Raw genomic sequence first — 12,700 nt, 5'->3', positions numbered from 1 at the left:
TTTACTGAGGGACGGCATCAGGGGCAATTGATACAAATCAGCTTAAGGCACGCGTACTTTGGCGAGGAAGAGGAAAAGCTCTGGGGTAACTCAGTGGCAAATGTACTGTGCTCTTCCCAAAAGGCTTCGTCGGTCACGACACGTTCGGCTGGGTTGCGATTGGTGGTCAAAGGTGATGGTATGCCGACCATTACCTGAGGGGTATGCATACCCTCCCACGGCACTTGGGGGTCAGATATCGGAGTTGGAGATCCTCTCACACGGCAACGATCGCCATGTCTTTTATATACGTCACTGCAAATTATCAGTGTTCAATCCATGGCGGGCATGAAAACGGAAACAAGACCTTCGAGAGAATCTAGCATGACATCTGCCACACTGGAAATTCTTGCGCAATGCCCCGCCGTGACCTTATAAGGGGTCAACAATTGACTTATATATATATATAGAAACTTCATGCACACTTACGTGCACGCTTATGCCGCTGTAGGTTTTCCTAGGATCCGCGTGAGAACTGGGCAGAGAAGATACAGAGTCGGGGTACTTACACTCCGCGTAAACAACTTCGGGCATTCATTACAGGGAAACGGACGATGCTGGTCGACACTACTCGGCATGCCTGAGGTGCTAGTGATTTGATTGGTTTCGTTCATTTTTATGTTGAATACTTATACAAGAGGGGGTTTGGAAAGAGGGCCTTGACTACGGGCGCACGTGCCGTTATCGTCGGATCTTACCTCTACGGAGGAATTGTTAACGTTAATGTTGATAAGCTGAATATCTCACATTGAAGATACATGGATTTTTGTATTAAAATTAACATAAAATGGAAGTGGAAAAGCTTCACCAGACAGCATTAGGAACATGAAGAACATATATCCGTGGACACGTATTTCCCCAGGGTCACATTGATATTCTCATGTCAACATTGAAGGTTACATATCCCCCATCCATCGAACTTGCCTTATCTTTTTATTTGTTACATTCAAATGGCAAGAACCTACACACATGGGACTCACTAGATCCCAAGAGGTTAAGCTGAAATGTCCTACCTAGGTAAATGCCCAGGTGTAAACGCAACGTTGCAAGTGGGGGCAGGCTCCGATCCTTTTCAACGTCACCCCGTCTGAACCATTTACTTATCCATGACCCCAAATAAAAATCAACAATCAAAGCCAAAATGGCTTCTTCGAATCTTCAAAAGCAGGTTGGCCAGGTAAATGAGCCCTGAAACCCCCTTCTTTGTGATTCTCACTGACAATCGCAGCTCTTCGCGGTGGGGTTCTATGGCTGCACCCCAAGTCCCGAAATCAAGACTTTGATTCATGACTACCACGTTGGAGGCATCGTCCTCTTCTCGCGCAATTTTGAGAATGCAGAACAGCTTCAGGTGCGATATTTGAGGCTATCAAGGTTGTCCTTAATTGGCTTGACTAATCTTCTCTAGACCTTGGCACTGGCTTTACAGAATGAAGCCAAATTGGCCGGACATGAGCGACCACTGTTAATTGGAATTGATCAGGAGAATGGATTGGTCACTCGTATTTCTCCCCCGATCGCCGCTCAGGTGCCGGGCCCTATGGCACTCGGTGCCACGCATGACCCAGAGTGCGCCTACAGTGCGGGGAAAGCCACGGGGGAAACTCTGAGTTTCTTCGGGATTAACATGAACTATGCACCAGTGTGCGATATCAACTCTGAGCCTTTAAACCCAGTCATCGGTGTACGCAGCCCGGGCGATGACCCTGAATTTGTGGGCCGGTTTGCGAGTGCGGCCGCGCGGGGTCTGCGGGAACAAAACATTGTCCCCAGTGTAAAGCATTTTCCAGGTCATGGAGACACAGCTGTTGACTCACATTATGGACTACCGGTCATTCCTAAAACAAGGGATCAGCTGGAGCGTTGCGAGTTGATTCCCTTTAGGCGGGCTGTCGCCGAGGGCATCGAGACCGTCATGACAGCTCATATCTCGTTGCCCTCTATCGATCTAACACTACCTGCAACGCTTTCTCCGAAAGTTATGGGAATTCTGCGCAAGGACATGGCCTATGACGGTATGATCATCACAGATTGTCTGGAGATGGATGGAATCCGCGCTACATACGGTACAGAGGAAGGCTCGGTGCTAGCATTGCGCGCTGGTAGCGACAGTATCATGATCTGCCATACCTTTGATGTGCAGGTGGCTTCGATCAAGAGAGTTTGTGAAGCGATAAAGTCCGGCACAATCGATCAATTACGATTGACAGACGCTTGTCGCCATGTTGCTACGGTGAAGGACAAGTTTTTGAACTGGGACACTGCTCTTCGGCAATCCAGCCTCGCAGACCTCAGCTCGCTGAACAATAGAATTGCTGAGACAACTATGGATATATATTCTCGATCGACCACACTCGTTCGCGACAAGAATGGAGTTCTACCCCTGTCAAAGACTTCAATCATCATATTCCTCTTCCCCGGAGACAAGACCCCAGTCGGTGGTGCTGTTGACGGCGAGGGAACGGAGAAGCCAGGATTATATCATTCCAACAAATATCTTGATGTGCTGCGGCAACACAACAATTCCATTGCTGAGATCAGATACGGAGCGAACGGTCTGACTTCGGAGCAATGGCGAACCCTTGAGGTCGCCGATGTCGTGATTTTCACTTCACTCAACGCAAGAGAGTCGCCATACCAGGAGTCACTAGGCCTGGAACTTGCTGAGCGTATTCAATCATTAGTGCATATTGCTGCCTGCAACCCTTATGACTTCCTTGATGCTCCTAGTGTCAAGACTTATATCACCACATACGAGCCGACCATCGAGGCATTTTCTGTGGCTGCCGATATAATGTTCGGATCACTGGTCCCGACAGGCGCTCTTCCTGTGGGAGCTAATGCTTTGACAAAGACCTCCGCGGCAGTAACGCCATTTGACGCACAAAGAGATCTGGATGAGGTGGTCGAAGTCTGGGCCGCTGCTCTCCCAACCTACCTCATTCCTACTGGAAGTTTGCGGTCTATGATAGTACGCCCGTATGGCCATCATTTTGTCGCGCACATTGGATCGCAGCTAGTGGGCTTCTGTCTTGCTTACACAAATTCTCACGGTACACCAGACACCGTGTATATTGCAGTCCTTGCCGTGTCACCAAAGTATCAACACCAAGGTGTTGGAATTGCCCTGCTGGAAGAAACGAGAGCATACTTCCGGGCAACCTTTGGCTTCAATAAAGTGAATCTGGGCAGCTCATTCCCCCGCTTTTGGCCTGGGATTCCCCGAGACCTTCCAGAAACAGTGCAACATTTCTTTACTCACCGTGGTTTCCGACTCAGTCCTCCCACTGCCCGAGCCGTTGACTTGTACCAAGATATTCGAAATTTCCAGTCGCCAGAGAAGTATATCACTCGTGCCCGGGAGCGAGGCTTCCATTTCGCTCCATTGAAATCCGAAGATTACGAGGCCTGTCTGGTGGGCCAAAGAAGAAACTTCTCTAAGAATGGGGTAAGACTCCTGTGTTGTCCTTACGTTTCTACTTGGTCGGAATCTATACTAATGTGTTAACCAGAGCTGGGTGGAGGCATATGTCGCATTACATCCCGACAAGTATCCCGACAGTGTGATGACAGCATTCGACTCCCAAGGCCAGCAGGTCGGCTGGACGTTAATGCTCGGTCCATCAGATGCTCTGAACGAGTCTTGGGCATTCCCCCAAACCTGTGGTCCGAACACCGGGCTGATCGGTGCCGTGGGAATCGATGAGTCCCACCGCAAGTATGGTATTGGGTTGGCGTTGATCTGCCATGCTATTGAAAACATGAAGCAAAGAGGTATTGAAGGCGTCTTTGTAGACTGGGTTGCACTCGATGGCTGGTATGAGCAGGTCGGTTTTGAGACCTGGCGAAACTATAGACCCGGAGAGTTTTGAGCATTCTCTCGCTATCGCCTCACTCTTTATGATTAAGAGTTTAGCTCCGATTACTAGAGGTATTAAATATTTCAGAGCTTTGAAACAGGGTCACCTGTTCTGGATGCAAGACTGAATCTTATAATATTGTTGCTACAAGCATGACTTGTTCCTTATATGGTTTTCGGCCTGTCACCAGAAACCTAAGATACTCCCGTCAATCAATGCTGATCAGTAGTGGTCATGGCATCAATCTTGACCCGGCAATTCCGGAAGAATTCGGCCTTCTGCTCTGGAGTCCAAATCGAGTGGGGAACATCCAATCCCTTTTGAACAGCAGCACGCTTATCAATCTCCTCGACCCACTTCTTCAAAAAAGGGAACTCGGACAGATCAATCTCCAAGGAAGCACCAGCGCCGCGAACCCAGGAAAAATTCGCAATATCGGCAATAGTGTACTTCTCACCCGCCAGGTAAGGGCTTTCCTTCAATCGCGACTCGAGGACTGAGTAGAGACGCCTCGTCTCATCGACGTACCGCTTGATCGCGTAATCGGACCGCGTGTTGGCGAACAGACGGAAATGGTTCGCTTGTCCTGTTGGGTATTAGAGAGAACCTGAAACACAAGCTCAAGGTGGATCATCTGCACGCACCTTGCATGGGCCCGAGTCCCGCCATCTGGAACATCAACCAAGATGTTTGTTCGACCTGCTCGGGGGTGCCAGGAGCGTAACTGATCTTGTGGTCGGTGTCGTACTTGTCGACTAGATAGGTCATGATTGCTCCGCTCTCGAAAACGCGCTGCGAGCCATCGAGTAGAGCGGGGATGCGGCCATTGGGGTTAATCTTCAGGAACCATCTGTTCAATGGCCTTCATCAGTATGTTGTGACATGTAGTGCTGCTGGTGGAGAAAGTTGTACTCTTCCTTTTGCGGATTCGCGCTGGAGGTGATATCAATGCCTTCGGCTTTATAAGGCAGACCAAGCTCCTCGATGGTGATGGAAGCTTTGATGCCATTCGGCGTGGGCCAGGTGTATAGGGTAATGTTTGAAGGCATGGTAGAATATGGGTAGAATCTTGGGAATTGAGATAGTGGTGATACAGTCCTCAGCGAACGAGAGAACATCTGGAATGATCTAAGTACATATAGGGACCTCACTCCCCAAGGCCACCTGAGCACCTGGGCGCCGTACCCGGGTGAAAAGGCTTATTTGTCAGCTCCCCGCAATAATGCCCAGGTGCCCTCCCCGGGAGGTAAGATGACGTCATATCACATCAGCCTAACTAGATACCAGCCAAAGTACGGATATTGATTTTGTTACGATGCGTGTTCACGTACAAAACAAGTGTTTAATTTGATCGTAGGAGAAGGCTAGTTGTAGGAAATGTGTAGGAAATCACTGACGCTTGAAATGACCATAGAAAACCCTCCATATGGGCCAATTTCACAACCTGAGCTTCAGGTAGCACTAGCCTATATTGTGGCTTTAAAATGCTTGGAGGATTCGATGGGTTTCCGTAGTCAACTGCGGGTGCCTGGGTGAAGTGACCCAAAGTCTTCCAGTATCAAAATGCACGTTACCTATGTAGGTATCAAGCCCACTAGGGACTTTGCTTCCATTGGCTTCCATCGCTAGCAGGAATTGACCCTAAGTGAATTTCTTAATATATTACAGCATAATAGCTACCAATTGACTTCTAGTATATCTCAAAACGCTGCTTTTTAGAAATGATGCTTTTCACCCCATTGTACAATCTGCGACTGACTACTAAAAGTATATTTAGAAAGATCCAAATTGAGGTCCTCTATAATATCACCTTAAAACTACCTTCCAGGAACCCCACCTGGGCAGGCTCGGATTATCCAAGTCCTATATCGTTCTGAAGTTCCACGTTCTAACCTTGGAACCATTGTCCAGGCGCACCTACCAATTTAGGTAGGTATTCACCTGGGTAGCTATATCCGTCTGCCCACACAATGTTCCACCCCAATTCACACTTTGCTTTCCACCTCCAGCTTCACTCGACCAAGACTGTACCCCATATCCGCAAATCATCCAGGAATCAAGACGAGTTGCCCTTCTGTGGGTGGGGTATGATTACATCATATGTATGCAATACTAATAGAACACCTAGGTCACACCTTCACCAGAATGGACGATAAACCCAGAAGAGCTTGACTACAAGGCTGAATGGGCCACACCAGATACTTGGAAGTATCAACTCGCCACTGATTATAGGCTTGGGGAATGCACTCCTATCATGTGCGACCCCTCGGCTGGGTGATGTGATCTTTGAGAGGGGTGGGAAATCCTATCAGATCTGCCAGATGGGCGGAGATTTGTTTCAGATCACTTCCCCGGAGACACTGTGTGAGATCATTACTGTGAAGGGAGAAAGGCGCCGGAAAAGACTGCAAAAGAAAGACTCGGCTGAAACAGCCTTACTTATCCTTGCTTCTATGGAATGTGACAGCTAAGTATACACTCAAGATGCAAAACCTCACTCTACCATCACTCCCTCCGGGCATGGGCCCGCCTAATTCTGTTGCACTCACCGATATTCTTGTAAGACTTACCCCCGGGTTCATTTAATGCAAGGCTACCGTGGAGCAAATGAGGATGTTCATGGCATTTCGCTACAGTGGAAAGGCGTCCAAACACCCGATCACCAAGATTTCCTCCATGCGGAGACCTGGAAAAAGCAGTCCCTTGCTTCAATTGCCAAGAGCTCATACGCATGCACGGCGGCACAATTGCCAACCAATCTCGCTACAGCAGATCAGCTGGAGGTCATTTTCGAAGCATGTCAGGATTGATATGAGATCCTTTCGGTCTATCGTAAGGTGGTAAAGATAATTTCTATCTCGTTTCTCCTCCACTCAACGATACAGGCTAAAATGGAGATGGAAAGCGTTCGAGTGCCAAACATCATCGAATAAATGTGCGGTAATAGGTATCTGACCATCTCGGGATTGCATCAGTAAAATCAAAGAGGAACTTCAAAAGCAATATTATTGAAATAACCCATCTTTGGCCATACATGATGAAGCATTCACACCCCTACACAGGAACTATTGGTTTCCACAGGGGGGGAAATGTTACTGTCGTTTTCTTTGTTTGGACCAAGGCAACACTATTATCAAGAAAAAGCAATTTCGCTGCCAGCTTGTCCTGATTTGATGTTAGGGAATTCGCGGTTCTTTTCAAACACTGGCGCCTTCGTATCGCTTTACTATTACATTAACCCACCTAGGGCTTTGATAAAAATAGGATTTACAGGATTTAAGCCCCATTAGTTATACAATTCTTAACGTGCGTTTTCTTCTACTTTCGAAGCTGTTTTCCCGTGAAGTCAAATGGGTGCATTATCCCATAATTGCCATAAGCCTGCGAGGAACTCTAGATGAGAAAAATGAAATACCATGGTAGAATTATTTCTATATTTGCTTTACCCCTTGCAGCAGGGAACACAGATAGTAATCTCTCAAGGATTGACCATGTGAATTGTTCGGCTGTTTAAGAGTCACCACATGGTAGGGTGTGCAGGCACCCGCAAGGGCGATCCCTTTCTGGAAGGACAAATGCTCTTCTATACGAAGTAGCATGGCCCAGGATCTGGCATGGCACATGGTACATACCAGAATTGAACACTTGATCGGCAATGCTACCATCCATGGATGCTATTCTTCCCACTAAGATCCTTAAGGAATTAACTCATATAATAACCTGACACACAAGGGGTCCTCTGCATCTAACGTGTCAAATACTACTTTGAACAGTGCAGGGCCAGCCAAAAATGGCGCAAAAGTGACCAACTCGATATCATCTTACCCTTTTGTCGCGAATTGTGTCATGACTCGCATGGGGCGTTGAGAGGTTACAAAAGCAGCTCTAAAGATTTCCCCAAGGGATAAACAAGTCGGGGTAAAAAGCTGTCCCCACATGGCCACGAGCATTTTAGCGTTGCAACCCCCAGACACGGGCCGCTCGAGCCTCGAAAACCATATCGCCGGAGACGGTCACAGTCCACTGAGATTGATGATGCGATCATCTTTTAATATGCCGCTTTAGTCAGATCAGCACTTGGCCACGTTCCGAGAAACACGTTATTTTTCGAAATTTGACTGGGCAAGATAATCATCGAGTTGAGATCATTGTCGGGTCTTAGGTTACTTAGTCTAACGCCACCAACGCTTGTTGCGCTCTCGGCTGGAGAAAAACGCACGGTAACTCAGGTTTACGGGGCACACACTCGGGATTGAGTATCCTTGTACTAAGAAATTGAAAGGAAAAGAAAAAAACTCTTTTTCGACTATTCCGATAATATCCCACGGGACTCCGAGAGTAATTCATCCCCGAGGTGAGTTTTTCCTATTCCGTACGCAACTGGATTGGCGGGTGCTAGCGTAAGACCTAGGCCCCCAACCTTGGAAGAGCAAATAGATGTCTCTCCCGCAATTTGCCCCGGATTTCCACTTTTTTTCGTTTCTCCCTTTTTACTGAATTCGGAAAAGGGTTTAATGTCAGACGTTCGTCATTTCCTATATCTCCAATAATCAAGACGACTTTAATCTCGCTCAATGCGGTTCCAAAAGGCAACTATATTAGCCACGTGAACCTCTGAACCTTGTGAAGTCACCGGAAACCAGCCTAAAGGGCAGGGATCAACGTAATTTAAGTCTAATTTAGCGCCAATGAATTGACTGGCCCTTAGTCGTATGCCTAAATCCTTTTCGCCAATCACAATTCCGGCCCCTGCCTAGAGGCGACTACCATAACCCGATGCTTTTAGTCGACGAATGTGGCGCTCGCCCGGAGACCCTAATATCGAGAGTTGATCCCGATACCTCGTGAGAATTACTTTTCATATCTGGATCTGAAGGGAAGTATAAATAGGGCTGTAGGATTTAATTGCATAACCAAAGAGACAAGGACCCCGTCATCAGTATGGGATAAACTTGGGGCAGAACAGCAGAAGGCATCTTTTCGCATCGGACTTGAGCGGGTCTAGATTGGAATCCTGGTACAGAGCGAAAGATTCTAGAGGCTTTCTTACCCAGATGCATGTAGCTGTGCTTGGGCCGAGAGGCTCGTTCATACTTGTTTCTGGTACTTGGCATTAGGGAAGGTAGCAAAGCACTCTTAATGTAGTATTTTGCCGAGACCAAGTCATTCCACTAAAGGCCGAAGGCTTAGCGTAAGAGTGGAGTATGTATTTCTTGTATCTTCATTTTCATTTTAGGTTTGGGGTTTCCCCATGGGCAAGTCATCGCCCCCAGATATCCGTTTTGGGAAGTAGATCAGAGGGAAGTCATGACAAAAGAGTCGCATTTTTTTGGCTTTACTCGCGAGGCTTAGGCGTCTTTCTTTTTAGCCAATGATATTGTGCATCCCTTGTCAAACGGACTGGTCTGGGAAAAGATTAGATGTAGAACATAAAAAGGTGCCCCTCCCCCCAAGGTCAATCGTTACCATACACAATTTTGTCTGTCTCCAAGACTCATCAAACAAGCTTTTGGGGTAATTGAAGTTGTTGGTTGGTTTTACAACTCCTCTACCCCGACAACCTTTCTGTTTTTTTCTTTCTTCCACATTAAAAGATCCACATCAAAAGAGCCATCTCAGCCCACAGCATCCGGTTCCTTTTCTTAGTCACCATCAATCGCTTAGCCACCGAGTCCTGAAAATGGCTCAGGAGGTCATCACTCAGGTGGGCTCAGGCCAGCGGTAAGATTGAAATATTCCTTGCCCAGGTGTGCAATTTGCAATGCTCATCTCTATTCATGTAGTTCCAGCAATGATCAAAACAGTGCTGAGAAGGGATACTTCGAGCAAGTTGATCTTCAAAATAATGTTTCAGCCAGGTAAGCTTCACTCGTTTGATTCCCCAGTCATATATTTCCTTTTCCTCTCAGTTCACTAACATTAACCAGGATCAAGAACCCTTTGGCCGACTTGACCAAGAATCAGGTGCTCCGCAACGTGGAAGAGTTTGCTGAGGAGTACAACGTGACAGATATCCTACCCGAGTTGAAAAAGGGAGCCCTGGTTGCGCGTGATCCTACCGAGTTCGAGACAGTGGCGGACTTGACCGAGCCGGAGCTCAATGCCCTGCGTGACGAAGTGCTTCACAAATGGCGCCAACCTAGATCACTTTACTTCACCATTATCCTGTGTTCTATTGGTGCAGCCGTGCAGTAAGTTGTTATCCCAGTATGCCTTGATTCTATCTCTAACATCAATACAGAGGATGGGACCAGACTGGGTCCAATGGTGCTAACCTATCATTCCCCGATGCTTTTGGTATTTCAGAAGATCCCAAAAAGAGCGCTCAGGCCGATCGGAACCTGTGGCTCGTCGGCGTCGTCAATGCTGCTCCCTACATCGCTAGTGCTTGCCTTGGATGTTGGCTCTCGGACCCATGTAATCGAATCCTGGGTCGTCGCGGTACAATTTTCATCTCATCTATCTTTTGCGTCCTTACCCCCATTGGCTCAGCAGTGACCCAGAACTGGGAGCAGTTGTTTGTGGTCCGTCTTCTCCTGGGTATTGGAATGGGTCTGAAGGCCTCGACAATTCCAATCTTTTGCGCTGAGAATACTCCTGCTGTTATCCGCGGTGGTCTAGTCATGTCCTGGCAGCTCTGGACAGCTTTTGGCATTTTCCTCGGATTCAGTGCCAACCTTGCTGTCAAGGATGCAGGTAAAATATCATGGCGCCTACAGCTGGGATCGGCCTTTATCCCGGCTATCCCTCTCCTATTCGGTGTTTACTTCTGCCCAGAGTCACCTCGCTGGTACATTCGACGGGGCGAGATGGGCAAGGCATACCGATCTCTGTGCCGCCTCCGTAATACCCCTTTGCAGGCTGCTCGCGACCTTTACTATATCCATGCCCAGATCAAGATTGAGATGGACCTAATTGGCAAGAGCAACTATGTCACCCGCTTCATCGAACTCTTCACTATTCCTCGCGTCCGCCGTGCCACTCTTGCTTCGTTCGTTGTCATGATCGCCCAGCAGATGTGCGGTATTAACATTGTTGCCTTTTACTCGTCGACTGTCTTCAAGAATGCCGGTGCAAATGATACACAGGCTTTGTTTGCTTCCTGGGGATTCGGCTTGGTTAACTTTGTATTCGCCTTCCCTGCTATCTGGACTATCGATACATATGGCCGCCGGACTCTGCTGTTGTTCACTTTCCCACAGATGGCATGGACTTTGCTTGGTGCTGCTTTCTGCTTTTGGACTCCCGAGGGCACGGGTCACCTGGCTTCGATCGCTCTCTTCATCTTCCTATTCGCCGCATTCTACTCGCCCGGTGAAGGACCTGTGCCGTTCACTTATTCGGCAGAGGTATTCCCTCTTTCACATCGTGGTATGTCTATAACTTTGAGTCTCCCGGTTTTGCCTGATATAGTTTCTAGAGCTAACATTGATGTCAGAGGTTGGCATGTCCTGGGCTGTGGCAACCTGTCTAGGTTGGGCTGCCGTGCTTTCAATCACGTTCCCGAAAATGTTGAGTGCAATGACTCCCACTGGAGCATTCGGATTTTACGCGTAAGTCTTTCTGTCGATATTATAACTTGATCATTAAATCCCTGACAATTGTAATTAGTGGTCTGAACGTGACTGCAATGGTCATGATTTTCCTCTGGGTTCCCGAAACCAAGCAGCGCACTCTCGAGGAGCTAGATTATATCTTCGCAGTTCCTACTCGGGTGCACATGAAGTATCAAGTCACCAAAGCGCTGCCTTACTGGTTCAAACGCTATATTTTCCGCCAGAATGTTGAGCTGGAGCCTCTGTACCAGTTTGACCACCTTGCGAGCGGCAATGAGGATGTTGCTATGTCGCGGAAACAGAGTGTTGTCTCTGACCATGTGAAGTCGTAAATCAGTCTGCTCAATATGGCTCTGATTTTTGGATTCCAATTGCGGATTTTGTTCCCGTGGTAGAGCCAGCTGATTGGCATTGCACTCTATTTGTTTTTATTTTTGGATATTCAAATGATGGATGATGCACTATGGATTTTGGAAATAATGAAATTTATCACAAGAATGACAGCCTCTTTAGATATGAGAAGAGCTAAGCTGATTTCTATCTTATCGCAAATTCGACGTGTATGTTGTATAAAAGAACATCCAAAGTAGGAAAAGTGTGCTCCACAAGGTTTCGCAGAATCCATGGTTGCTGGGGAATCAGCTGATGTGGAGATATGATCAGGAGAAGGTCAATCTTGATATGATTTATATAGTGAGTATAGTTAATATGATTGATATTGTTGTGTGGGTGGGATCAATAGTGGCAAATGATACTATTTCACCAGATAGAGTCATGGGATAAAGCATAAAAGAAGATAAATGACCATCAATGTAGGCAATGATGTAGGCAACTATAGGCTTGATAGGTGTATCACGTGGGAGTTCGGGGGGATGGCAACGCTCATGTTTTGGTCCACTCCCGCCCCTCACCTTTTTCCTTGAGAGAGCTCAAGTCTACTTTTCCTACCCTCATTCCTGCTGTTCACATTTCAAGGTTGTGTATGCCTACTTAAACCCAAGGGCCTCAGTATCGTGTGTATTGGCCCAATCCTTAGGAATCTATGATCCCCCCGTCATTGTGACCCTCCTTTTTGAACCCCAGAAACAAACACACCAGCAGCTGCAGTGGAGCTCAAGGAACTGCTGTGGGCTGCTGGGTGAGTCGAAACCCACTACCTTGACCGCCTCCCACCTATAGCTTATTCCCTCAACATCCACGAGGGAGGGAAAAAAAAAAAACTAAGAAAGAAGTTCGCCTATCCTC

At 47.5% G+C, this 12,700-nt stretch overlaps 3 protein-coding genes across 3 annotated transcripts; 2 read left to right on the top strand and 1 right to left on the bottom strand.

Moving 5' to 3' along the window:
- Positions 1-1,180: 1,180 nt before the first annotated feature.
- On the top strand, positions 1,181-3,911 carry PEX2_095990 (uncharacterized protein; the record flags this gene model as incomplete). The annotated part of the gene is made up of 4 exons (XM_016746869.1): positions 1,181-1,216; positions 1,268-1,390; positions 1,448-3,487; positions 3,552-3,911. The coding sequence occupies 4 exons, from the start codon at positions 1,181-1,183 to the stop codon at positions 3,909-3,911; spliced, it is 2,559 nt and encodes an 852-aa protein (XP_016594063.1).
- A 200-nt stretch (positions 3,912-4,111) lies between these two features.
- Positions 4,112-4,948, bottom strand: PEX2_095980 (glutathione S-transferase family protein; the record flags this gene model as incomplete). The annotated part of the gene is made up of 3 exons (XM_016746868.1): positions 4,112-4,485; positions 4,544-4,749; positions 4,812-4,948. The coding sequence occupies 3 exons, from the start codon at positions 4,946-4,948 to the stop codon at positions 4,112-4,114; spliced, it is 717 nt and encodes a 238-aa protein (XP_016594062.1).
- A 4,631-nt stretch (positions 4,949-9,579) lies between these two features.
- PEX2_095970 (Major facilitator superfamily domain, general substrate transporter) lies at positions 9,580-11,787 on the top strand (the record flags this gene model as incomplete). Its single annotated transcript, XM_016746867.1, has 6 exons — positions 9,580-9,620; positions 9,683-9,757; positions 9,827-10,090; positions 10,141-11,270; positions 11,338-11,452; positions 11,511-11,787. 6 exons carry the CDS (start codon positions 9,580-9,582, stop codon positions 11,785-11,787), a joined length of 1,902 nt encoding a protein of 633 aa, XP_016594061.1.
- Between the last annotated feature and the right edge of the window lie 913 nt (positions 11,788-12,700).

The sequence above is a fragment of the Penicillium expansum genome (assembly GCF_000769745.1).
Source record: "Penicillium expansum strain MD-8 chromosome Unknown contig338, whole genome shotgun sequence".
NCBI classification, from domain to species: Eukaryota; Fungi; Ascomycota; class Eurotiomycetes; order Eurotiales; family Aspergillaceae; genus Penicillium; species Penicillium expansum.
This window is presented reverse-complemented; position numbering and strand designations above follow the sequence as displayed.